The 27,539-nt window shown below is 43.9% G+C and overlaps 1 protein-coding gene across 4 annotated transcripts in view; it reads left to right on the top strand.

Moving 5' to 3' along the window:
• The first annotated feature begins 5,124 nt into the window (after positions 1 to 5,124).
• Positions 5,125 to 27,539, top strand: part of LOC125463707 (matrix-remodeling-associated protein 7-like) — a 109,593-nt gene continuing 87,178 nt past the window's right edge. For 2 of the 4 annotated variants that reach the window (XR_007249892.2, XM_048555303.2), the window contains exon 1: positions 5,125 to 5,688. Coding sequence is in view for 3 of the 4 variants with exons in the window: in XM_048555303.2 (XP_048411260.2) it covers positions 5,278 to 5,688 (411 nt within the window). In the remaining variant the exon portion in view is untranslated. The remainder of the gene's footprint in view (positions 5,689 to 27,539) is intronic. The other 2 variants (XM_048555302.2, XM_048555304.2) reach the window with 2 other exon arrangements.

The raw sequence follows: 27,539 nt of genomic DNA, 5'->3' as shown, positions 1-27,539 counted from the left end.
CTGCGAAGTGACAAGGTTCGGAGAAGGGAGAGAAGAGGAAGGTTCCAGAGGGGCATGGATACCTCTGAATTGTAGCTTACATTCCTAGTGCCTGAAAGAAAACATTGCTCATTAGAATAAGAAATGAGTTGAAGAATGAAGTGGAACCAGAACATGCAAGAGAGTGGTTTTGTGTAAGTATATATTGGCACGTAGCACTGTGTGTGGATCAAAGGATGAGGCAAAAACAGCTGTCTGAATAACATTGTACATCAGGGAGATACTTGTGATTCTGGGTGGATTCAAAACACAAAGGATGAAGCTTCAATTGAAATCCATGGGAGTGGATTTGAGTTGAGGCAGTCATAGAGAAATGAAAAGTAGCTGTGAAAGGAAGTTTAAGAAAAACCTTGTCAAACACTGGGAGAAAAAATTAATGTAATGATGGAGAACCAGAATTAAGATTGAAACAGAAATCCTGTCAGGGAAGAACAGACCATTTTCAAGGGCAGCGTACCTGAAAGAGATGTGGCAGTGAATTCAACACTGAAAACAACAGTGGATGCTGGAGACCTGAAATAAGCAAAAACAGAAACTTCTGGTGAAACTGAACAGGTCTGGTAGCATTTATGGAGCGAAAACAGAGTTTGTGTTCTGGCAAAGGTCATTGGACGTGAAACATTACCTCTTGCGTTGCATGAATGTTGCCAGACCTGCTCAGTTTCTCCAGCAAGCTCTGTTTTTTTTTGGTCTGTTTTCCAGCAGCTCCAGTTGTTTTAGTTGTGACTTCTCTGCCCTTCCAAATTTCAGGTAGTTGCTCGTGCTGTATTTTATCTGGAACAGCTCAGCGAGGGGCTGAGGAGAGAAGAGCACAAGTCTGATCAGTTGATTATTGGATATGTAGATCTGTTTTCCCCATTCCTTAATATGCATGTGCTCTACAACTTCACCCCCCACTGCCCTCAACCACATCTCTTGCATTTCCTGCACTTCTGCCCTCAAACCCCCTTCCTTCTTTCACCATCCTAACAAAAACAAAGACAGAATTCCCCTTTGTCCTTACACATCACCCCACCAACCTTCGCATCTAGCGTATCATTCTCTGCCAGTTCTATCCCTACAATCCACCCAGAGAGAGAGAGAGAGAGAGAGAGATTTCCCTCCCAACCCATATCTGTCTTTCGTAGGGACCGCTCACTCAACTCCCTCGCCCTTTCCACACTTGCCACTAACTCCACCACTGCCGGTGCTTTTCCCTGCAATCTCAGGAAATGCTACACCTGACCGTGTCCCTACACTGCACTCCCCACCTTGCCCCCAATCTCCATTCAAGGCCCTAAGCAAGCCTTTTCTTTCAGACGGGGGTTCAACTGTACATCCATCACCTTGGTCTACTGTATCAGCTGCTCCTGGTGTGACCTCTTCTGCATCGGAGAGGCTAAGCATAGACTCTGGGACCATTTTGAAGAGCGTCTGCACTCTGTTCGACAACACCTGGTCACCAACCATTTTAACTCCCCCTTCTACTCCCTGGGTGACCTATCCATCCTGGGCCTTCTCTAGTGTCACAATGATACCACCCGCAAACTGGCGGAGTACGACTTCATATTCTGCCTTGGGAACCTGCAGCCCGACAGCCGAAACATGGAATTCACCGGTGTTAAAATCCCACCCCTGGCCTCGTAACCCTAACCCTCCCTCTCATCCCTGCCTCCTTGACCTGAAAACCTGTTCATCTTCTCTTCTGCCTGTGTTCCCCACCCCTCCCTACCTGCACTCACCTATCACCACTCTTCTCTATTTATTTCCCAGCTTTCCCCCTCCCTCCCTATTTCTGAAGAAGAGTCCTGACCCAAAATGTCAACTTTTTCCTTTTTCTGATGTTGCTTGACCTGCTGTGTTCCTCCAGCTCCACAATCTATGGCCTCTGACTCCAGCATCTGCAGTTCTTGCTATATCTATACTCCTTTGTTTTAGCTTCAGTATGTTGTTGCCTTACTGCTAAGGACACTGTGTGCTAGACATATTATTTCTCTTGCACTAATTATTCAACCAAAATTGGCCTGCTGGCTTGACATAAGAGAGGGAAGATGATGCCAGGCCATGAGATGGTTCACTGTTTTAGAATATAATGATGTTACCCCCAGCAGTTCGAGGATGCCCTTTATTGAGGTACTCCACTATCCCACTTAGCTGAGTGAACCATTAGCTCGTACTACACATAGAAAAGAGACGCATTCTTGCTATCATGATGGGCCTTCATCTCCAGGGCACTGCATAGAGTTCATTGTCCTACACAGACTGTTATGCATCCAATGCATCCACACTATGTAGTTGTTTTTTAAAGACAAGGTAAGTTACATCTTCCGTTATTTTGGTACTGCAGACCATTGGTCGTTGCAAGCAGATCTGTTCGTTAGGAGTCTGCTTCTTCAGTGAACAGTACACAAGAGGATACCATTGGTGCTGTCATGCACATTAAATAGTGACATAGTTAATAAGGAGGTGTTAACTAAGTGAAACTATAACACAGGCCTACTTCCATGCCAACAGCATAAGTAGCAAAAGTTATAAACAGTGATGGGTAAGTAAACAACTCACAGAAGGGGATGAGTTCACAAATATCCTGCTCTTTGATGATGGGGGAGAGTCCAACGCAGAAGCCCAAGCAGAGGCATTTGCAGCAGTCTTCAGCTAGAAGTGCCCAATGGATGATCCACCTATTCTGAAGAGTAGTCATTCCTGGACTCAAAAGTACGAACTCAGTTTCACTCTGCACAGCTACTGCCAGATCTGAGTTTCTTTTGTACTTCTTGCATTTAATTCAGATTTCCAGCATCCAAATGATTTTGCTTTTATTGGGCCTCCACCATCACAGGGGCTGCTTTACACAAGTTTACGAACAATATGGAAAATTGCTTGGCTGTGGCCCGTATATGTAAAGCAGGGCAAAGCTAACACAAGCCATCAGTCTATTCCCAATTATCAGTAAAGTGAAGAAAGGGGATAGCAACAAACTCCATTGTGTAACAATAACCTGCTCCCTGATGTTCAGTTTGTGTTCTGCTAGATTACTTAGTTTCTGATACTGCTGCATTAGTGCCCTCGCCTCCAGCATAAAGACCAGAATTAGGAAGGTTTTGTGATGATTACGCACTATACAGCATTATTCCTAACTCCTCAGATTCTGAGTTATCCTGTGTTCATCAGCCACTCGACCTGGGCACAGTGTAGGTTTGGATTACTAAGGGTCAAATGATGCTCATGCCGTATGATGCTAGGCAGCTGCCATCTCCAAAAAAGAGAATCTAATCATCACTCTGAAAATCATTGTTAAATACCCCATGATCTACTTTCTGGGGTTTCCATTCACCAGAAACTGGGTTGGACTAGCTATATAAAAGCTGTTTGGAGGCTGGCAATTCTGCAACAAGTAACTCAATACCTCTTTCTCCAATTCAGATCCACCATTTACAAGAGTTGAATTAGGAACGAGTTGAATTAGGACTGTGATGGAATATCATTCACTTGTATTGACTGGTGCAGGTCTAACAAGCACAACAGCATGTAGATAAAGCTTGGTTAGTACATCATCCGCCATTTTAAGATACAGTCACTTCACAATTAATGCACCGTGACAGCAGTGTGTATCGTCTAGAAGATGCACAGCAGCAATTTACACATGTTCCTTTAACAGCACTTTCCAAACCTGTGGCCTCCACTATTTAGAGGACAAGAACAGGAGATACATTGGAATACCACCATCTGCAAGTTCCTCCTCAAGCAATGCTGCTGTGCATTGGAACATCATCACAACTCCTTCACTGTCACTGGTTCAAATTCCTGGAAATCCCTTCTTAATATAATTATCAATGCATCTACTGGAGTGGTTCCAGAAGGTGCCTCGGTTTCATCTCTCAAGACTAATACAGATGAGTACTGAATGTTACACCGTAGAATCGTGCTCACGTCCCATGGGGTATGGGTACGTGTAGAGATACAACTCTTGTGCCAGCTCTTGTTGTAACCTTAATTTGTCAATCTCTTGGTTGCGCCTCCTTCACTGAATTGAAAGCAGTGCTATAGTTTGTCTAATATTCAGAGGATAAGGAAAATTGAATAAAAACCAGTAAAATATGGAATTATACATTTCAGTCAATAAATATTAAGAAACCAATCTCTTTCTTCATACCTTAACAGTAATAAATTGAAGTCACCATAAACATATCAGAGCATAGGGCTGCTCTTTCATTCGAGAGAGGTGACTGCTGGTGGTTTAGCCTGAGGATCACCAAGGCTCAGGTTAGAGGAGAGGTTGAAAAGAAGAGTCCTTCATAATAACCTCAGTGGGTGTGGGAATTGAATCCATACTGTAGGAGTCCCTGCATCTCAAATCAGCAATCCAGCTAACTGGGCTAAGTGACCTCCTAATAATACATTCATAGAACAGGAAAGAATCAAGAAAAATAAAACATTAGAACATTAATTTTGGATAAGACCAGATAATTAAAAGATGTATCACATAACTGAAAATCTTTAAACAAGCCAGATAATGGATTTATTTATTTATATAGTGATATTTGCTTTTCCTGAACCACTGCCAAGAGGTGCATCCAGTTGCTCCAAGTGTACCTCACCAACCAAGAATAAACAATGGATCTTGAGTACCCCATCCGTTCCTGCTTCATATACCAAAAACTATTAAGGAATTTATTCTTCCTCCTTGTTTATGGGTGTTGCTGACAAAGCTAATGTTTGTTGGCCATCCCTTACTGTCCTTCAGAAGGTAGTGGTACACACGCATTACGCAGATGGAGCTTTACAACAGTCAATTAATCAGATTGATCTCTGACTCTGATATTTGCTTTTAATGCTAGTGTTAGGAATACGTTGAAATTGAATTTCACCGCCGTGGGATTTGATCTTCTGTCCTCAGACCATGAGTGTGGGCCTCAGGATTACTTCATATTACCATGCGGCCTCGAGGAGGTTATTATCCATAATGGAAATATGTTGAAACCTTAATTTAAGCGAGCACCAGTCAATTACAAGTTATAGGCGTTTAACAATCAATTCAACTCAATCCAATGATGTTGCCCGTTTATGGCGGAGCCTTTAAATACCAGAGTGGAGGGCGGGATGAAGGAAATGACGATCTGTTTTAAAATCCGATTCATCTTTACATGCCATCTGTGATTTAGAACAGTAGCGTTATCCGTCGACAGAGCTACTTAAGCGCAGTGGCTAGACGAAATTGATTCAGTTCAGGGCTCTGGTGTTTGAAGGGGGATAGAGAAAATGGACGTGGCGCTGGATGTTTATGTCGCTGTTCCGCTCCTCTTCACTGTGCTGGCTGTTGTCATCGCCTCGTTATATCTGAAATTCAGACCTTCCGATGCCAGTGCTGAAGAACAGGACGCGAGTTCTAAAGTTGACGGGAGTAAAGCCGATGAGGAAACAAGGAGGAAAGATACGGAGGAGGCGACGAAGCCTGAAGATGTGAGCCAAGAGCAGGCGGAGAAGAGAGATGAAAAGCCAGAGAAAACCAAAGACAAACTGCCGGTGGAAGAGATCGGAGCCGAAGAGGGAAATCTTCAGAACCAAGAATCAACTAAAAACTCTGAGAAGGAGCCCGCGGCTGCTGAGAAGAGCCCCCAGACTAACGACGCGAAACAAGAGCCCAGTAACCCTGAAGAGAAGCTCAAAAAGGTAAAATGGAAGGCTGGGGTGTGGAATCTAGCAAAGTATTGACTTTTGTTTTGTTGTTAAGTGGTCACTGGGCTGCAGCGCTTTTTTTAAAAAAATTTTTTCTAGTTGCATACGAAATATTGACTTTCCTGTTGAGCACTAACTGCAGAGTTATACACAAGGTGACGTGGAAGAAACGGAATAACGGGGTGGGGGAGAGGAGACAAGTTCTGGAGTCGACTGGATTTGAACATCTAGCTGTTTTAAGGGAGTTAATGTTAGAATGGTTTGGTTTGTTTTTTCTCTTCTTGCTGGGGAGGTAGCAGGCAGTGCAGGCGGGTCCTTCCCCGGGGTTATGCCACTACTGCATTAGGGAAACGTCTGGTTTGAGCCAATAATTGATCGATAGCGCTTGAGTGTCGCACTAACACCTCTTCAGAGATTTTCATTGTTCTCTCCTTGAAGATGGCCAGCACTCAATCGGCGAGTGCTGTGTTGATCACTCTCTCCTGGAGAAGAGTCAGGGCGAAGTCGAAATGTTACCTACTCCCCTCTCCTCAGATGCTGCTAGACCTGCTGAGAGTTTGTCTGGCATTTTGTTTCAGACTTCCAGTATCTGCAGTATTTTGATTTTACTCGTTTCGATCGTTGCTAATCGATAGCGCTTCACTTTTTTTCTATCCCTAGAATAACTAGGACTAGAATGTCTTTCTCTTTTAACTGCAGACAGGTCCGTTTTGTTTGCAGTGTTTAGTAAACAAAACACTAAGATGTCGTGAATTTCAAGTGCCCGTGCCGACGCTTGTTACATCAGACGGAGACAATAGTGTGAGCTTGCGGTCTGCCGCTCCCTGTGCCAGTCCTGGGTATGACATGTGGCTGGAACGGGAACATGTGTCCACATGTGACCCTAGGCATAATCCCTGGGCACTGAGCCAGTCCGCTTCGTGCTCCCTTCCCCGTAGCTTTTTGGCACTGGTCCTGATCGTTTTTGTTTAGTTTTTTCCTCAGTTCATATTACCACGAAGCCCGCAGAACCGCCCACTTGTTTGTATAACGTTGCTGCGTAATTGCTGTACTGCTCAAACTCTCTTGTCTGACCTGACGACCAAATTAGAGCCTTCTGCCTTTTTAAAATTACAATAGCTCAATTAGAAAAGCAACATTTAGAACTCCTGAAGAGACTGTGCCATGTCTGGACAGACAGCCGTGCTTCTGCGTTCATAACAGTACGCACTTGGTCCAAGTACATTCTTTGTGCACTATAAGAAGTTTTAATCATTCTGCATCTATTTAAAACTAACACTTTTTTCTTTCATGAAAAAATGGTATCCCACTCAGCACTTTGTGTCCTCCAGTTTATTTGAATCAACTGAGTTGGGAATGGAAGTGATACATGAATTAAGACTTTGTAATCAGCCTTTTTATTTTCAATTTTTAAATTGACCTGTTTATTTCTTGGGTCAAGAGATAAATCAGTGAGGGAACCTTGTGGAATGAAGGCAAGTGTGGGTTCATTTTTATAAAGTCATCTACTTCTGTCAAAAACATTATGAATGATGATGCCTAAGGCTCGATGACCGACCTTCTTTCTATACACACAGAACAGCTGGATATGAAATCTGACAATTGTGCCCCTTCCCCCACCTGTTGCCAAGGCATACATCAGTGAGATGCAATCATCCGCATTTAGCTGGATGAGTGCAACGTGAAGACTGGTTTGTTTGATTAACTTCCCATCCAAAATGTTTAACATTGATATTTAAACTGCACATGGGCAGCGGCAGTGTACCAGCAACATGTACAGGAGATCCATGGATTCTTCGGTATGTTCCAACTAGAAGGAAAAGGATTCCGATTAAATAGGAACACCACTTGTAAGTTTCCTTCAATGTCTCCATCCTGACTTCACACTATATTGCTGTTATCTCACTGGCCAATATCTTGGAACTCCAACTTTGCACTGCATGTCCCTACTCCCAGGATTGAATGAAGATGACAAGTCACCAACACCATCTCTAGAATGATTTAAGGATGACTCAAATATTGGACTAATGAGTGGTTTGTGAACATCCTTGAGTTTGGAAAGGCCAAGCAGTTGATGTTCAGGGTCATCACAAGGTATTTAACTTTAACTATCAAATGATACACTGTCCAACTTGTGGTACAAAACACTTTTTGAATTTGCATAACTGAATAATGGACATGCTAACAACTTTGCACAGCCTTGGATGCTGAAAATTTAGAAAATGTTTATGGCAGCATTTCAATTTGAAATAGCTGTTTTCTAAAACTACTCTTAAGTACAGTATTGTTGATGGAAGCATAATGACTGTACTAGAAGTAAGCCTCCAATGACTTCTCTACAGATTTGCTTGGTATTCCTATCCTGTCTGTTAACTTCTTGTTCTTGTGAACAACTTATACTTTAATTTGCTAAGGTCACAGCTGACTTTGTTTTTCAAGTTATCATTGATTCCAAAAATACCAAGTTGTTTGCCTTTTGTGTACTAAGGCCTGAAATAATCCAGATGTCTCTGGACAACAACCTATTTCAGTTGAAATTTAAAGTTCAGGTGAGCGTGAGGTGCAACCTCTTTTTAAAGTATAAACATTTGGACTTGATTCTTTTGAAGTGGCGTGACTGTTAAAATGTCTGAAATATGACCAGCTTATGTGCAGCAAGCTTCCCACTTAGCAGTATGAAAATTAGAGTATCTGGTTATGCTGGTCAAAATTAAATTGACTCAAGCACTAGCATAAACTATCTGCAGCAGAATAATTCTAGGAGATTTTAACACTTGAACTGCAAATAGAAGGCCTCAATTCACATGGCCTCACTGTGAAGTGGTCTACTCGCAATAGTACTTTTCACCATGGCCTTGGAGTGTCAACCTTCATTTTTTTTGTGCTGAAGTAGATCTCAAGATGCAAATAGTTGTAGGACTCTACTAAATATCATCCCTGACACAGTGAAGATGTGACCCAATCACTTTGTAATATAAGCCAAGAGAGAAGTCTTCAGTTAAATTTAAGAAGTTGTGGAACCTCTCTAACTTAATAGGTTCTGTTGACTTTTGGTACTCAATTGCAGCACTAATTTTCTAAGCCAAAAGGAAATTGGGCTGCAGTTTGACATGGCAGCATTTTAATAGGGCATGCAATTTTGGGAGGGGAAATTACTTTTTATATGGAGATCGCCAGTATGGTTAAAACTTGAGGCCCAAGCTTGTCCAGTTGCCTCCTGCCTCAACTGTTTGGTAGTTTTGGCAATTTGGTATCTTGCAAATGAAGAAAAGACAGTTTGTCAGATTAGGCTTGTTAGCTCTATCTGATGTGCAGCTGTCAACTACCAGTAGTTTACTTTTTACATGAGTTCCTAGCTGTTCCAAATGCTTAGTTATCCTGGGCAGCCTTTGCAAGTTCCCAGCAGCAATTTGCTTCACAGTACAAACCTGCCTGGCGCATTCTCACTGGGAAACAATGCTTATTGGAGGGCGAATAAAGATAATTCGTGCATATTGTATTTTTTCTGTCAATTTAGGTGTCTTGCAGTATCTAAACTTGTGTTGTATTAGCATTACCAAACTGGTCTCCAGTAGCTAAAAGTAAACGCTTCAATGCGGGGAGGTGTTGTTCAATAAACCTGGCAACTTGAAATTGCAGTTGACTTTTTATGAAGGGCCTTGAAGCAATATCTTCAATGAAGATCAAACATTTTTTATCTTTTTTCAGGATTAGTCAACTTGACCTCCAACCAGTGTCTTGTACAATGCCTTCCCCACCTTTCTTAAAAGATGAGACAAGTGGAATAATGATCTCCTCCTGTTCTGGTCATCTTCATACTGAACTGTTCATTTGGGGTATTGAGGATGCAGGGTGGTGGGAGAGGTGCATATGTTGTGTGTGCAGTGGCAATATAGGTGACTGCTAAGCCTGTTCTGCCTCGGTGTTGCTGATCCAAATTGAAAGCAATTACCATTGACTTTGAGTTATTAGTTTGGGCACTTGTATTTCCACATCTTTCATACCGCCTTGTGAAGTTTTTGCACCTACCAGATGCATTAACCTGGGAAAGCTTCACTTAGAGTGAATCAACATCAGCACTTGAGTGGTGCCTTCAGAATTTTGTCATGCATCTTTTGACCACCATTGCACCCCAGGTTTGTCAGAGACATGTGAGCAAATTGCCAGAATTCAGGCTAAAACCCCAGCCCAACTGATTGATTTAGTTATTTTTAACACAGTCTGTGCTATGGTGGCTGGTTTTGAGTATACCTGAATGGTGTTGACATCTGATGTTCAAGACTTGCCACAAGCAATTAAGGAGTTGCCCAACTTGGACTGTATATCCAGACTACATAAGCCTTGCATAGAAGTGGGTAGGTCAGATGTTGTCCAGACTAAGTCTGCTAAAAGTTGCATTTGGTGATTCTTTGATACTTTTTTCAGTAAATCAGTGCCCTGATTTTGAAGACTTTCAGCAATGAGGGTCTTTGGAGTTGTTGAAATATTGAGCTCAAAATGGAAGTTTGTCTGGAGCAGGCTGGCTATTTGTTCCCCCAGTGCTAATCTAGAACTAGTCCATGTTTCACTATACAAGCAATTCATAACTGGCAATACTGAAACAGGAAATTGTGTGGCATCCTCTTGGAGCCATTCATCTTGGGAATCCCTTCTGGTTTTGAGGGGTTTCCTGTTGATCGAATATTGCTAATTCCTAGAATGCTTTAGAGAATATAACAGTAGTGTTGTCAGTATGCAACATTTTTCCTGACCAGGTCAGACACTACCCTTTTTTTTTTATTTTGGCATGTAAGCATTCCTTGATGCAACTGTCAAGCTCTTATGTAATAGATTTAAGGGGAGCTGCGTTTCTTTTGGCTTTAACAGCTGCTATCTCTTTGCAACAGTCTGTTTATACAGGTCAGCAAAGATCCTGGAATTCAACGTACCATCTTGGCTAGCTTCCAAAACCTCTCTAGATTATGACTGCAAACCTTAGTTGAGGTTGCAGGTTTCTAATGGAGTATTGGATGAGTTAGTTCACATTTGTCACTTGCAACATTGGCTCTTATTAAGAACAATCAGTGTTTTGCTTTAGGTTTTTGTAGTTCTACCTGTCTTTCTAAACTGCAGTTTTTTCTAATTTTTTAACAATGTTGTGAATAGTTGTAATCCCAGTATACTGGGGCCTAAAGAACCATACTTCCAGTATTACTGATGTTTAGAAGGTTTTGATTTTTCTAATCGGGTATTGTGCAAAGTTGCAGATGGCTTGTCTGGCAGGCATTTGTGCTTGCGTAGTAATGGCTACTGTCGTGTTATTAACTGCAGATTTTGGATGCAATCCAAGGGCCTAGAGTAGTAGGGTAGACAACGATTTTGTTGCTGGCCAGTAACTTTTGAAAGCTTTGATTTTGCAGTGAAAACTTCACTTTGATTTGGTTCATGGCTGCTTAAATAAAACATCTTTCCCAGACTGTGCGAACAGTTGGCATCCAAACATATGGCCTTAATTTTAAGGGGCATCTGAGACACACAGCAATTCAGGAGGGTCAGGATCTATAGTTCAAGACTGTGCTCTGTACAACCTCTGCAGTGAGAGGAAGCAGTTGCTGTATAACTGATCCCTCTATGCACCTGGTGATCTGCACCAACTTGCAGTTGCTTTACTCCTTGCCACCTGCAGATTAAAATCTACAGAAATCCTCCTCACACTTGTGAGGAAGAAGTATACGTGATGCCTCATAGCCTTCCTAGCTTCACAGTTCTCTTGCACAGCTGCTGCTGCTTGATGTAACTGGCATGACTTGCTTGTCAGCTGACAGTGGAATCTTGCTAAGGATTGTGTGGTTTTTAAAACTTTTTAAAATGTTTCAGTTTTGGATGGTCTAGTGTAACTGGGCAAGTCTGAATCTGACATGACCACTTGCACATGGGTCTCTGACTTGGCATGGAATTTGTATCAGCTGCATCCAATTGGCAAGGTAGGTCAAGCAGCCTTGAGGATATCATTTCTTTAGTCCCCTCCATGGGGGAAATTGAGTAATATTTTCAGGGACAATGACTTGTGCTGTTTTGGGGGCTGCTGAATTATATCCCTGCTTCTTTCCAGTGGAAGCAAATAATCCATGTTACAACTACTTGTCCAATGCTCCACAGGTAGCATTCCCAGTGAATCCACATTCTGTGATGCCTTTGCCCCATTGCCATAGGATTTGACTGACACTGATAAAATGGCAGTTGGATTAGAAATGCATTGGTAGCCAAGGAAAGTTTGTGATCAACTTTGGACTCTATCATACACTCCGTTCCTCCATATTTTTTTTGTCTGGATAATGTGACCCGGAATCTGGTCTAGTGCTATTCAGCACTCTGGCTTACTTTAAGGGTCAAACTGGGTTAAGTGGATCAGTTTTGTGTTGGAATCAGCTGTTCTTCTCCAAGATGGAGAACGAATTCCCAGACTAGTGGGTTGGAAACCTGGTTTTGCCCTTTTACTGTTTTGTGTTTTGTTCTTTATTTTTTGGGGTGTGCTTATGTTAATTCAACTCACTGTCACCCACACCTGTGAAGTCAGCAAAATGAGCCACTAGGATGCAGCTAACAGCTCTTATGTTCCATTGTTGATTATTTGATGTAAATCTTCTTTTTTGAAGAAGAGAGAAAGACCTGGGTTTCTGTCACCTTTTTGTACCTGTGGAGCTATTTTAAACACTATTGGCATGGAAATGCAAGATGCTAAATTTGTTCACAGATGGTAACTTCTTTTCCACAGAAGAAATGGGTTTATTTTGTAATGGTACTGCTTTTGTCCACCAGTTCTCCTCTTCACAATCTCAAACTGCAACATGGATCAGAGGTTTGGTAAAAATGAAATTACAGTTGTATCCAAAACTATATGAAGCAGCATATATCTTGGGAAATGAGTGGACTGTTGGTGAGTTACTAAGATAATTAGTAATAGCTATAGTATTCTGAAAGGGAGCTAGTTTGAGTTTATAAGGTTGCTCCATGAAAAGGGTACTTGAAATGGGGAATATTTGTGATTAAATCAATGCTGCCACAATTTTTTCACCTTTTATGAGCTTTATCTACCTTGAGGATTTAAAGGCTATTGTACAGTTAGCTTTTCACTCCTGGAGTCTGAGGAAAGCAGCTAATCTCTGTAAAATGTGAACAATTTAATCTTCGTTTAGAGATGACGTATATAGAACAAACTGATTAAAGAATGACTCCAGCCTTGTCTGACGCAGAAGGGTGAGTCACATGCTAGTGATTTCAGAGCTTTGAAGTATTTATTGGTTGTGACTGACCCAAAGTATGAGACATTTGTTTCTAGCTATAGACACTTCCCCTTTTGGAGATTTGCAATATTCTGGTGTTAGTTTGGAATGCAATTTGAAAGAGGCTAATGTTTCATCATGCTGTAACACTTTTTTTTTTTTCCCTCTGGCCTGTTGAATTGCTTCATAGAGACTTTTGGCTTAGCTGATTGTGTGGACGCTTGGTTTGATCTGTTGTGCAGTCAAGCTTTGTGACAAACTGTCCTGATGCATTTTTATTAACATTTTAAAATCCCTTTTTGAAAAGTTGGCATCTGACCTCAAGTCTGCAATCACTTGAAACTGACCAGTGGGTTAAGCATTAGCTAACTCCATGATGCAGTTGGCAGGTGAGAATAGGGTTGTCAGTGTTTCAGAAGTAGATTGATTGATTAATCCATAAATCAAATGTGCAAGCTCCAGTATCTAGTTGGCTAGGCTGCCAACAGCTTGTGATTGCAAATCAACTGGACTGGCCCTAAACCCCACCTTTTTCCTCCCCTTGTTTACTTTGACTGTATCAGCACCGCCTTGTGCTCCCACAAGGAGCTTGAACAGTTCATCCACTTCACCAACACCTTCCACCCCAACCTTAAGTTGACCTGATCATCTCTAATACCCCTCTCCCTCCTTCCTGGACCTCTGCCTCCATGTCAGGCAACCACCGAGAAACCGATATCCATTTCAAGCCCACCGACTCCCACAACTACTGAGAATACAGCTCCTCCCACTACCTTCCTGCAAAAATTCCATTCCATTCTCAATTCCTTCACCTCTGCTGCATCCACTCCCAGGGTGCAGCATTTCACTTGGGTACATCTGTCCTCATCCTGGTTTTTCAAGGGCTGCAACTCCACCCCAAGCCCACCAGGGGTAACAAACACCCTTGACAGCATTTCCTGCAACTTATCCCTCACACCTTGTCCCCGCAATAACAACCAAAAGAGAATCCCCTCGTCCTCGTGTGCCAACCCCACCAACTTGCAGATCTAATGATCATCCTCCGACACTTCCTCCATCTGCAATCTGACCCCACCACTAAAACTTTCCCTCCCCAGCCTTTTTTGTCTGCCTTCCAGACGGACATCTCTCTCCATGACTCCCTTTGCTGCACAGTGTCCTCCAGCCCCACCACAACTTCCCTGCAATAGCAGGAGTACTGCACCACACCTCACCCCACCCCCATCCCAGGCCCCAAGAAGACCTTCCACACCAAGCAGCTGCTCACCTGCTAATGTGGTATATTGCATCTGCTGTTCCTGTTGTGGCCTCCTCTACATCAGGGAAACCAAGTGCAAGCTTGAGGACCACTTTGCAGAACACCTATGCTCAGTTCACACTAAACAGCTGCCCCTCCCAGTTGCCAACCATTTCAACTCTTTCTTCCCCCCCGCCCCCGATTCCTGGGCCTCCAGCAGTGCCACAACAATGCTACCCAGAGGTTGCAGAAGCAGAAACAGCAACTCATATTCTGCTTGGGAACCTTTCTTGCAGCCCAATGGTATCAATGTGGACTTGAGACCCTGTCCCTTCCTCCCACCAAGCCCCAGCCCCATCTCCTACCTACTAAACTCACTCTCACTCTGCCCCCTTTGACCTATCTCCTCCCTGCCTACACTCTCTCTCCTTTTTTTTCCCTCTGGCTCCATCCCCACCTCTTTTGACTGACAGGTCTGTCTCCTTTCCACCTATCTTCTCAGTTCTCCTATCTGCCTCCCCCCACCCCCCCATTTCTGAAGGGTCTAGGCCCAAAATGTCAGCTTTCCTGCCCCGCTGCAGCTCAGCCTGCTGTGTTCATCCAGCACTACACCTTATCTCAGCTTTCCAACATCGCGCAGTTCCTACTATCTCTCTGGACTGTATAACCTGGTGTCACATGATTTCTGACCTTGTCCACCCCAGTCTGATGAAGCAGCTCCACATCACTGATTTACTCTTCTTTCTCCTCACCCCCACTGGAGGGAACACTGTTAAACTTGCTTTCTTCACTGGAGGCCTGAGTCATTTTAGTCTGAAGAGTATGTTGCTTTTTTCTTTACAAAAGGAATACTAGCATGGAAGATTACAGGTGTGGAATTAGTTCCTGTTCAAGTTTTAAAATAGGTTTTAAATAAAATTGTACTCGAGAAACTCTTTACTTCCCCTGGAACAATCCACTGGATTAAGAAACTAGTAACCTGATGCCCCTTCTCTAGAGGCGAGAGATTAAAAGCCAGGAACTGTAGGCCAGTTAGCCTAGTGTTGGAGGGAAAATTCTAGAGTCTCTGAGAAATAGCGGGTCATTTACAAAAAACTCAAGGGGTTCAACATTTGTCATAGGAAAATTAATGTTTGACACTGTTTTATGCATGTAATGAGCAGAATTGGAAAGGCAAACCAATCAATGTTGAATGGTTTCTGACAATCCAAATTGAAAGGGCTGCAATGTGAAAGCCTACTGTGGGGTAATGTATTAATGTAGATGAGAATTGGATAAAGCAACTAAGGGGTTGGAAAGACAGGATATGGGTTAAGTAGATAAATGTGGCAGCTTAATGTGGGAATGGTGAGAGGTCCTGCATTTCGGGGGAGAGAGAAGGGGAAGGCAGACCTCCTAAACAAAGGGACTTGTGCAGTGCAAACAGATCTGTCATTCTTGTGTATGAGACGAAACATTAGCATGCAGAAGCAACAATTAATTAAAACCAAACATCATGGCCTTTGTTTGTTACAGGTTTAGACTTTTCTTAAAAAACAAAGTGGCTTTTGAATAACCATGCAGGGTGTTGATGCTATTGCCAGGAGTAGTCTGTGCAGTCTTAGTACCTTTTTTATCAGGCCACTGTATTGGCACTGGAGGCTGATCCCTGGGTTGACAGATTAGCTTCTCAAAGAAGCTAATCAAGTTGGGTTTTAAGAGTGAGGTAATCTTATTGAAACAATTAAGATTCTGAGGGGTGTTTAAGGTCTGATTGGAAATAACTTCACTCATGGGAGAGTCTAGAATTGGCGGACATCTGGGATAAGAGGACTCTTTCGTAAGTGTTTTAAATTACTTTCCCAGAGGAATAATTGTCTAGTTCTGAGTTGGAGCCTAGATCATTAGAAGCAGTTTTTCCCAACATGAAAGCTGAGGGATATGCTGAGCTGTAGCAAAGGAGTTGAAATATGTAGCAGATCAGCCACAATCTTGTTGCATGATATGACTAGGTTTGAGGGGCCAAATGCTTGTACTTGGGCTCAGCTCTCTGATTAACTTAATGAAACAAGAGTAATTGTTGAGCCTTGTACAAGACATTGTTGGCCAACAACAGTCACAGGCAGAACAGCTATAGTTGAACAAAACGTAAACTCCAACCAAGCTATGCCATCATGGGAGATGATCTTGCATATTTCTTGAACAGCCCTGATGAATGTAATGCAGATGGACCCTAGAAACTAATGGGCCGTGTTGGTGTGTCACTATTCTAGTAGAATCAAAAGCCATGTGACTTGGTTACCAGGCAGAGCTTGAAATTGTCCAAAAAAAACAACTTAAGTATGTTGTGTCATGCGTTTTTTTTTTGCTTGCCCTGTCCAATTACCAACAAGGCCAAAGGTCCTTCTGAAGGGAGATTGTAAATCCGCTTCTGACTTACAGAACTAGGCTTTTTTGGAGTGGGAGTCAAGCTGTAATGACTAACTTGATCAGAGTTCCATTCTGCTCACTGCTGTTGAGCTACCAGCTCCATGTTCAGCTCTTCACAAGCACATCATAGCCTGATGTCTCCACTTTAGGAAGCCTTGCAACCAAGACAAAATCAATTTGCTGACAAATTGACATGAAATGTGTTCCTCTGTTGCAAGGCAATTGTCAATCTGTCCATACTTCAGCTTGGGAGGAGTGGGAGTTACTAATAAAATTCTATTGGCATACCTGTTTAACACAGCTGAAACACTTTTTTTGTCAATGTAAGTTTCTTTTGCAGCTGTCATCTGACTTCACTCTCTTCAGTGTGGAGAATCCATTTAATCAAGCTCATTAGTTCACAAGCTGCTATCCAGATTGCTGTAAGAAGTTAACATTTCTGAACTAAAAACAAGTGGATGCTGCAAATCAAGGACAAAATCAGTTGGAAAAGCTCAGCAGAAATGTTGACTTATTTCCTTTTTACAGATGCTGCCAGATTTGCTGAGCTTTTCTGGCAACTTTGTTTTTGAACATTTCTGAACTTCAGCTGTGGATCAACTGTCTACGTCGGTGATGCAGCACAAGCTCACTGCCCCCCTGCCCCCAACCTTCAGAATGTGAAGCACGCTGTAAAATACCTAAAGTTGGTAGACTGCAATACCAACCCATTTTTTCATGCTTCTAAAAAGGTATGCAAAAGCCAAATCTCTTCACTGCAAGTGGAAACAATACTTGCCCCTCAATCACCCTGTCTCCAGGCCACCTGTTAAGTATTCATGCAATTAATTAAAAAATATTATGTTAATGTCTCATAGCTGCACTTGCAAGGGCATTTTTAATGTTTGCCACAGCTAGTTGAAAGTCTGCTTTCCTTGCAAGGCAAGTCATGAAGACTCTGCTATTATGCTACCTGAAAAGTTGCGAACTTGCTGTCAAAAACAGCACTTAATGTCTGAAGGGCAAAATGACACAGTATGAAAGGATTTTTCAAAGTTATGCAATTACAACAGGCAAGTTAGTATGTTCTTGAGGTTGGCTTTCAAAGGTTATTGCTTTGCTTCAAATTTGATCATCTTTGAATGTCGAGCTATGAAAGATTAGCATTTGGAGCAGGTAGTGTTTTTTATAAATCATTTGGATGTGGATGTCATTGGCTGGCCAGAATTTTGCTGTCACCAACTGCACTTGAGGGTGGTGTTGAGCTGCTGCCTTTAACCTAACTGACCCACGGTCCCTTTTTTGGGGACGGAATTCCAGGGTTGTTCCCCACTCCATGAAAGAATGTGATTATGTATTTCCAGTTCAGAATGGTGAGTGGCATGGGGCAATGAGGTGGTGATCCCATGTAATTGCTGCCTTTGTCCTTCTGGATGGAAGTGTCATGGGTTTCGAAGGTGCTGTCTGAGGATCCTGTGTTTTTTTTTCCTGCAGTGCCTCTTCCAGATATGGAGTGTCACTGGAGTTCATGCAGAGCCAATAAAGAGGGCTGGTTTGTCCTAGATGTCAAGCTTCCTGAGTCGTGCTGCACCCATCAAAAATGGGAATGACACTTGCTAGTATCCTTAAAAACCATGGAGTATGAACCAAATCTAAAATGGCTTGTCCATTATTTATTTGTAATTTTTAGAGCTCCAACTTTATCAAACAAAAGTTTAAGTTGCCTGTTGCAGGCCTTAGAATGATCCTGATACTTTAGCAGTAACAGAAAAGTTAAGTATTCCTCTGTAGCTTTTTGATTGGACAATGGATGGATTTACTTCACCCTCAAGTGGGAATAAGTTCCAAATCCTTTTGGTATCACAGTATATACCGCTAACCTGTGAAGGAATATTTCTTGAGGTTACTTGGTCAAGTACAATGCTGTAAAAGTAGGACAGCTTCAGAAAGGGCAGAGGACCCAAAGGACTGCACCTTGGTAAATTACAGACTAAGCTGGTAGAAAGACAAGCTATTTTAGGTGATGCAATCCAAGTCAGACCTCAGCGTCCAGAAGGCAGTGCAAGTAGCACGTCATGCTATGTGATACTCTGCCCTTTCTGATATGCCTTTAGACTTAGCTGAAAATGTCAGGTTTTTGTGCTTTTTGTTTTAAATTCCAATCCTGCTACACACCTAAACTTGTAGTTGGAAACTGCATAGTGAATGGTGCACTGAAGTTTGCATGAAAATTTGAGCCAGAAATTTAAAAGAAATGGAATATTTTTGTGCAGCCGAGCTTTGGTTTAAGATCTTAACATATTACACTGTGAGTTGAAATCAAAAAGTTACTGATGTCCTGATTTGCTAGTCCGTGGGATTGGCTGAATATAAACCGAAGGTCTGCCAGCATCTCTGGTGAAAAGGGGTTATTGTACCCCAGGTGTTGGCTTGGTTTCTCTCCTCCGAGCCAGGCCTGCTGAGTTCCTCCAAATCCTTGTGCAGTTGTAGTGAACCTGTTCTTTTCTGACTGCATTTTGGCATGTCTAGATTCAACAGACATAAGCCTTGCTTTGCAGGAAAACCACAATGGCACACTTAGTTGCATCACTACCCAAGAAAGCATGGATAAGAATTGATCTTGGATATGAAATCAAACTGAACACCATGGCCTCTTTTTTAAACTTGCTTTCCTTGACCTATCTATTTTGTGTTGTATTTATTGTTCCTCTGCCTGCCATCTTGTGTACCCCTTCACAAGACAAAACTGATTCAGCCCAGCTTGGGCTTGAAATTAAGATTTCCTAAGAGGGGATATTAAACTTCTGTGCACTGACTCAAGTTTTTGTTTCTTTTGACTTCAAGTCTCAAGTAGACACTAGTCTGTTGGAGGTAATTATTTCTGCATTTCAGGAGAAATTAAGAATAATGGATGACTTATATGTAAGTGTTTGTTAATTTTTAGGGTTAATATTAATACACATTATTCATGTGGAGGCTTGTTCCACAAATGGAAACCATGTTTTTTGGCTTGAACCTGAAATTATTCCAAGAGGCTTGAGACTTTCAGTTGTCAATCTTTTGAAGTTGTATTCATTCTATTTTCAAGTTATTTGTTCTCCAGCTTAACTTAGCTTGTTGGCAGCATGAATGTCTATGAACATTCATTGTGTTGTGCATGATGTCCAAAGTGACCAGAGAAATATTATCCAACAGTTAGTCAGGTCTTACAACATGGAAGTAGACTGGGTTTTTTGTTGGTCCAGCTTTTCCATGCTGATCAGAAAACCCAGTCTAGTGTCTTAGCATTTCAGTCCCATCCCTCTAAGCCCATTGTAATCATGTACCCATCCATGTACCTTTATACATGTTATTGTGCCCACCTCTGGCTGCTCATTCCATACCAGTACCTCCTGGAAAAATTTAGCTGAAGCTTTTTAAAAGCCTGTGCCCTCTAGTTTTAGACTCCTTACATGAGGGAAACAACCTTGCCTATTCAGTGTATCCGTGCTGATTTGAGTTTCAAGACTTAGAAAGTCACCCCTCATTCTCAACTTGAGTCAGAAAAGCCTCAGCCTATTCAGCCTCCCTGTGGACTTGGCAACATCTTTTCTGCACCCTCCAGTTTAAGTGTCCTTTTTTGTTTGAGTCACTTTGAGCACACTTGAGTTCCCCCCCCCCCCCCCCCCCCCATCTCTCCGTGCCTCTCTTCCTCCCCCCCCCCCCCCCCCTCAAAGAACAGATGGTATGTGAGCTTGGCTGACAATACGGCTGCCATTGTCCTACCTGACCAGCCTGTTTGGTCACCTCCTTGCACTTAACAAAGATTTCTGCTAAGCCATTGTATTCAAACATGTTGTAATGCAATTGTTCCTAGATTTTAAAACTACCTTCAAAGTTCTTTGCAACCTACTAATGCAGCTGGGAATGAGTATTGTCTTGTGACACTGAAGCCACATTTTGGCCACAATTCCAAGCATCTGATGCATGAGAACCCAGCAGAGCCTAAATATAGGGAGTATGAAAAATTGCACAGACTGTAGTGGCCCATTCCTTTGGGGGTGGTGAGTGGAGAGGTGACAGTAATTGCTCTGAAGGGGGCTTGCTTGTAAAGAGATTGGGTTATAGCAACTGATCATGTCTGAATTGAATTACAAATTAAATAAGACTAAACTTGCAGATGCCTTTCTAAAATAGACATCAGGTTGATTCAAGAGAATGCAGTACACCCATTTGAAGACTTTAAAACTCCATTCAGACTTGACTCGCTTCTGAGATGGCCAGCATGAGATTCGTTGGATGCAAGATTCCTGAGCTAAAGACTGGTCTGGAGGTGTTGACCTGTGGTAGCTTTCGTTAAAGATGCTAGTCATGTTCTGTATTGAGCAGAGTTCAGAGGTAACTGAAGACTGTAGTCACTTTCTTGTCTTGAATGAACCCCTGAAATTTTGGTTCTCCATCTTCAACACTGAGCCCATCTAGTTAACTACCCATTTCCTGTAAGTATAACTTTTTTCATGTTAATGGGGTGTTGCATCAAGTGGATGTAGAAAAGTTGTTTTTAAAATTTGGAGTCTATGTTCACTGGGCATATAACAAGACAACAGTGTAGATATTTGAAGACTTCCAGTGTGAAGCTGGATGAACAGAGCAGGCAAGTTTGGTGTTTTGGGTTGAGACCCTTCTTCAGAAAGCCAAATGGCCTAAACACTCACCGTTTCTGAAGAAGGGCCTTGACCCGAAATGCTAAACTTTCCTGCTCCTCTGCTGTTTGGCCTGCTGTGTTCATCCAGCTACAGTGTTATCTCGGATTCCCCAGCATCGGCAGTTCCGACTAGTAGTATAGATATTCCTGTTGCTTGCACCTCCAGGTACCATAATTAATTTTGACCAGGAGACCTTGTGACTTGTTCTTCACATGGTCTCCCCTGGTCTAACAGTGAAACAAAAAGCTGGTTTTGAGGGTCTGTCCCTCTTTTTGGATGTAGGTGTAGTTTTCAGCTTTAACAGCAAGTTGTTTAATGTCTGCTGTAATTGGGCCTTAGCTGGCACTTGTATGCTAAGATGTATGAAAGTTGTGTTTATGTTTAGGCTGTTAATTGACCACATTCAGGCAGTATGATACAGCCATTTATGAAGCTTTGGAAATTCTTTTAAAGCAATGAGAAGGCCAGAACCTGAGCATTGAAGTTTGAGCCTCTGACACAAGTATTCAGGCCACGGAGTTTGTGCAGAGAAGAGATCAAATCTAAACATGGGTGGCAGTTTTTATTTTTGGGGAAGGGTGGCGACAGGTAATCTGGTAATTAAAAAGCAGTTTACATTAGTTGATATTAAATTATTTGGTCCCCCTTTTTAATAGCTGTTTCTATAGACTAGCTTTAGTGCTTAACGGATCAAAGATAGCGGTTGCACTTCTGGCCAGTAATGTGGAATTAAAAATGACTCTTGGAAATAACTTTTTAATGACACCAGCATCAAGACTGACTTGTCTGAAATAGTTAATTCCAAGTCAAAATTCACTAAGCTTTCATATTGAAGTGTATTCAGTGACATTTTTCCTCAGAACAAAAATTATGGGATGGTGAAACGCTGGTTGTGCTCAAAACCAAAGTGAAGGTTGTCAAGCTCCTTCTCCAACCCACCAGTATGCTTTCATCTCAGTAGTAAGACCATGTCAAGTAACAAATAGCTTTTTGCTTCTAAACTCTCTGCAGTTGCAAGTTGTCAAAGAAATGCAGCTAACTTTTTTGTGCTTCTAATTCTACATCACTTGTGGTCATAAGTGTAATATTTACCTTTAGATTTATTGAGGGGAAAAATGTTGCCGCATTGTAAGTTAATTAAACCAGGATTGTAAATTGGCAACTCGAGAAAAGGCTAGTCTAAAGGACATGGAAATGAGACAGGATTACCAAGCAGTTTCATGTAACAGTGTGTAATGTTTGGAGTTGCTGATATTTGAGGAAAGCTCTTTTGTCTTGTCTTCATCGCAAACAAGTCAGATTTAGAGTGCAAGTTACTTGCTCATAGTGTTTTCTACCTTGTCCATTTGTGCTTAATGTGGTATCAGTTGCAGCCAGGACTTGAGAAACAAAGGGGTATTGACTGACCAATGGAACTTTGAGGCCCCACTGATTCCTTAACCAGAGGAATGTTGGTTATGTTGAGACAATGTGAGGCTGGATGAACACAGCAGGCCAAGCAGCATCTCGGGAGCACAAAAGCTGACGTTTCGGGCCTAGACCCTTCATCAGAGAGGGGGATGGGGAGAGGGAACTGGAATAAATAGGGAGAGGTGGACCGAAGATGGAGAGTAAAGAAGATAGGTGGAGAGAGTATAGGGGGGGATAGGTCACTCCAGGGAAGACGGACAGGTCAAGGAGGTGGGATGAGGTTAGTAGGTAGCTGGGGGTGTGGCTTGGGGTGGGAGGAAGGGATGGGTGAGAGGAAGAGCCGGTTAGGGAGGCAGAGACAGGTTGGACTGGTTTTGGGATGCAGTGGGTGGGGGGGAAGAGCTGGGCTGGTTGTGTGGTGCAGTAGGGGGAGGGGACAAACAAGGCTGGTTTAGGGATGCAGTAGGGGAAGGGGAGATTTTGAAACTGGTGAAGTCCACATTGATACCATATGGTTGCAGGGTTCCCAGGCGGAATGAGTTGCTGTTCCTGCAACCTTCGGGTGGCATCATTGTGGCAGTGCAGGAGGCCCATGATGGACATCCCATCTAGAGAATGGGAGGGGGAGTGGAAATGGTTTGCGACTGGGAGGTGCAGTTGTTTGTTGCGAACTGAGCGGTGCAAAGCGGTCCCCAAGCCTCCGCTTGGTTTCCCCAATGTAGAGGAAGCTGCACCGGGTACAGTGGATGCAGTATACCACATTGGCAGATGTGCAGGTGAACGTCTGCTTAATGTGCAATGTCATCTTGGGGCCTAGGATAGGGGTGAGGGAGGAGGTGTGGGGACAAGTGTAGTATTTCCTGCAGTTGCAGGGGAAGGTGCCAGGTGTGGTGGGGTTGGAGGGCAGTGTGGAGCGAACAAGGGAGTCAGAGTGGTCTCGCCGGAAAGCGGGAGGGGATGGAAACATGTCTTGGGTGGTGGGGTCGGATTGTAAATGGCGGAAGTGTCAGAGGATGATGTGTTGTATCCCGAGGTTGGTAGGGTGGTGTGAGAGGACGAGGGGGATCCTCTTAGGGCGGTTGTGGCGGGGGCGGGGTGTTAGGGATGTGTTGCGGGAAATACGGGAGATGCGGTCAAGGGCGTTCTCGATCACGGTGGGGGGAAAGTTGCGGTCCTTGAAGAACTTGGACATCTGGGATGTGCGGGAGTGGAATGTCTTATCGTGGGAGCAGATGAGGCGGAGGAATTGGGAATAGGGGATGGAATTTTTGCAGGAGGGTGGGTGGGAGGAGGTGTATTTTAGGTAGCTGTGGGAGTTGGTGGGCTTGAAATGGACATCAGTTACAAGCTGGTTGCCTGAGAGGTCCAGGAAGGTGAGGGATGTGCTGGAGATGGCCCAGGTGAACTGAAGGTTGGGGTGGAAGGTGTTGAAGTGGATGAAGTGTTCGAGCTCCTCTGGGGAGCAGGAGGCGGTGCTGATACAGAGAGTCAATGTACCGGAGGAAGAGGTGGGGTTTGGGGCCTGTGTAGGTGCGGAGATAGAAACGGGCCGTGCGGGGTTGGGGAACAATGAGGTTGGAGGCTGTGTGGATGGGAGGTCCCCTGAGACGATGAGGTCGTGAATGGTGTTGGAGATGATGGTTTGGTGCTCTGGTGTGGGGTCATGATCGAGGAGGTGGTGTCGGAGAGTTGGCGTCTGGCCTCTGCATTGTAGAGGTCAGTGCACCATACCCCTGCCATCGAGACATTAACCGCCTCAACCTCTCCACCCCTCACCCACTCCAACCTCTCCACTGCGGAACGGGCAGCCCTCTGCTCTAACCCCAACCTCACCATCAAACCCGCAGACAAGAGTGGCGCAGTGGTAGTATGGCGCACTGACCTCTACATCGCCGAGGCCAGACGCCAACTCTCCGACACCACCTCCTCGATCATGACCCCACACCAGAGCACCAAACCATCATCTCCAACACCATTCACGACCTCATCGTCTCAGGGGACCTCCCACCCACACAGCCTCCAACCTCATTGTTCCCCAACCCCACACGGCCCGTTTCTATCTCCGCACCTAAACAGGCCCCAAACCCCACCTCTTCCTCCGGTACATTGACTCTCTGTATCAGCACCGCCTCCTGCTCCCCAGAGGAGCTCGAACAGTTCATCCACTTCACCAACACCTTCCACCCCAACCTTCAGTTCACCTGGGCCATCTCCAGCACATCCCTCACCTTCCTGGACCTCAGGCAACCAGCTTGTAACTGATGTCCATTTCAAGCCCACCAACTCCCACAGCTACCTAGAATACACCTCCTCCCACCCACCCTCCTGCAAAAATTCCATTCCCAATTCCTCCGCCTCTGCCGCATCTGCTCCCATGATGAGGCATTCGACTCCCGCACATCCCAGATGTCCAAGTTCTTCAAGGACCGCAACTTCCCCCCACCGTGATCGAGAACGCCCTTGACCGCATCTCCCGTATTTCCCACAACACATCCCTCACACCCCGCCCCTGCCACAACCGCCCTAAGAGGATCCCCCTCGTCCTCACACACCACCCTACCAACCTCCGGATACAACACATCATCCTCTGACACTTCGCCATTTACAATCCGACCCCACCACCCAAGACATGTTTCCATCCCCTCCCCTGTCTGCTTTCCAGAGAGACCACTCTCTGTGACTCCCTTGTTCGCTCCACACTGCCCTCCAACCCCACAACACCTGGTACCTTCCCCTGCAACCGCAGGAAATACTACACCTCCTCCCTCGCCCCTATCCCAGGCCCCAAGATGACATTCCACATTAAGCAGAGGTTCACCTGCACATCTGCCAATGTGGTATACTACATCCACTGTACCCGGTGTGGCTCCCTCTACATTGGGGAAACCAAGCGGAGGCTTGGGGACCGCTTTGCACCGCTCAGTTCACAACAAACAACTGCACCTCCCAGTCGCAAACCATTTCCACTCCCCCCTCCCATTCTCTTGATGACATGTCCATCATGGGCCTCCTGCACTGCCACAATGATGCCACCCGAAGGTTGCAGGAACAGCAACTCATATTCCGCCTGGGAACCCTGCAGCCATATGGTATCAATGTGGACTTGACCAGTTTCAAAATCTCCCCTTCCCCTACTGCATCCCTAAACCAGCCTAGTTCGTCCCCTCCCCCCACCAGCCCAGCTCTTCTCATCGCGCCCCCCCCCCCCCCCCCACTGCATCCCAAAACCAGTCCAACCTGTCTCTGCCTCCCTAACCGGCTCTTCCTCTCACCCATCCCTTCCTCCCACCCCAAGCCGCACCCCCAGCTACCTACTAACCTCATCCCACCTCCTTGAGCTGTCCGTCTTCCCTGGACTCACCTATCTTCTTTACTCTCCATCTTCGGTCCGCCTCCCCCTCCCCCTCTCTCCCTGTTTATTCCAGTTCCCTCTCCCCCTCCCCTTCTCTGATGGGTCTAGGCCCGAAACGTCAGCTTTTGTGCTCCTGAGATGCTGCTTGGCCTGCTGTGTTCATCCAGCCTCACATTTTATTGTCTTGGAATTCTCCAGCATCTGCAGTTCCCATTATCTCCAGTTATGTTGCCTAGTGACAGGCATTCCAGTTGAGTGAGAGCCTACCTCCAGTGCTTTCCATACAATCCAGACTGTCTCAGTGACAACTTTTAGTCACATGAGATTGATTTGAGCCAGAAATCCTCAACTACTTTGCAGCAAGAAGGTGCACCAGACCTGCAAGAGAAATGGAATCTAATACATTGAACTAAGCTGAGTTTTGAATTCCCTATCTGAAAACTAAGATCCGGCAGCTAGTAAAAGATTTTTGAGAATGATGGATGTAAACAGCATGGAAATGGGCCCCTGGCCCAAACTCTATGGAATATAAATCTCTAGCATTGAGCACTAAATTTTATTGATCTATTGAGGCCTTATCCTGCCAGCAATATTGTTTGCATAATCTTGGCTGCAGTTTTTAAAAAGCTTAATTGACTGCCTTTGCATTTCGAAAACTAGTGGAAGTAATTTTTACCAGACAATTGGACTTCTTGAAAACAGGACTGCGCAGGTTTTCTTAACCCAAAGGTTGCTATTCTTTCCCCACCCCCCCCATGCTCTAGCTGCTGCCACCACCTGTTACAAATAGCTAATGCTGAGTCTCCAGGCAAATGCCACTCTTACGGATGCTAAAATTCTCTGATCATGATCTTAGTTTTGCCATAGACTTGCTAAAATTGTGTACAGTTAAACTTTGGATGTATGCAGAGCTGAGACTGCTGTCAGCATGGTACATAATGGCTTATTTTAATGTCCCAGTCACTGTCAAAAGTATTAATACTTGACCCAATTCTTTCTGACCTGGCAATGGTGTTGTATAAACCAAATATTGGCGTTGAATTCAAGGTTTAATTTTCACTTTTAAAAAAAATGCTCTTTGGAATAAAAGTTCATATGCTTTTTTTTAAAAAGATGTAATTATAACTTAAATTGGTTTTTTGGTTGCCTCCAGCGCATCTGGAGCAGGATCACATGACCACAGCAAGCTATCCAGAGCATTTATTGCTTGCAAAATGCATTCTGCAAGATCACTTTTATTGTTTTAAACTGCATGTACTCCTTTTGAGAGCTGCAAGTTAATGTAATATTCCTGGTCAAATGCTATTCTAGTCATCCCACTTCCTCCAGTCTCTGGCATCTTTAAAATCAAAAGTTTCCCCCTTTTGTGCTAGTTCGCTTGTCTTGTATCTAACTGTTCCTTTTCTGAAAAATGTGTTTGTGCTCCTTGGAGTGCTGTTGCCATGGGATGTCTCGCCAATGCATTTTAGGTCAGGCGTTTGCTGTCATTCAGTACTCTTGGTTCTGCAGAT

The sequence above is a fragment of the Stegostoma tigrinum genome, chromosome 22, assembly GCF_030684315.1.
Source record: "Stegostoma tigrinum isolate sSteTig4 chromosome 22, sSteTig4.hap1, whole genome shotgun sequence".
Lineage (NCBI taxonomy): Eukaryota > Metazoa > Chordata > Chondrichthyes > Orectolobiformes > Stegostomatidae > Stegostoma > Stegostoma tigrinum.
The sequence above is the reverse complement of the archived record's forward strand: the minus strand, read 5'-3'. Positions and strand labels throughout refer to the sequence as shown.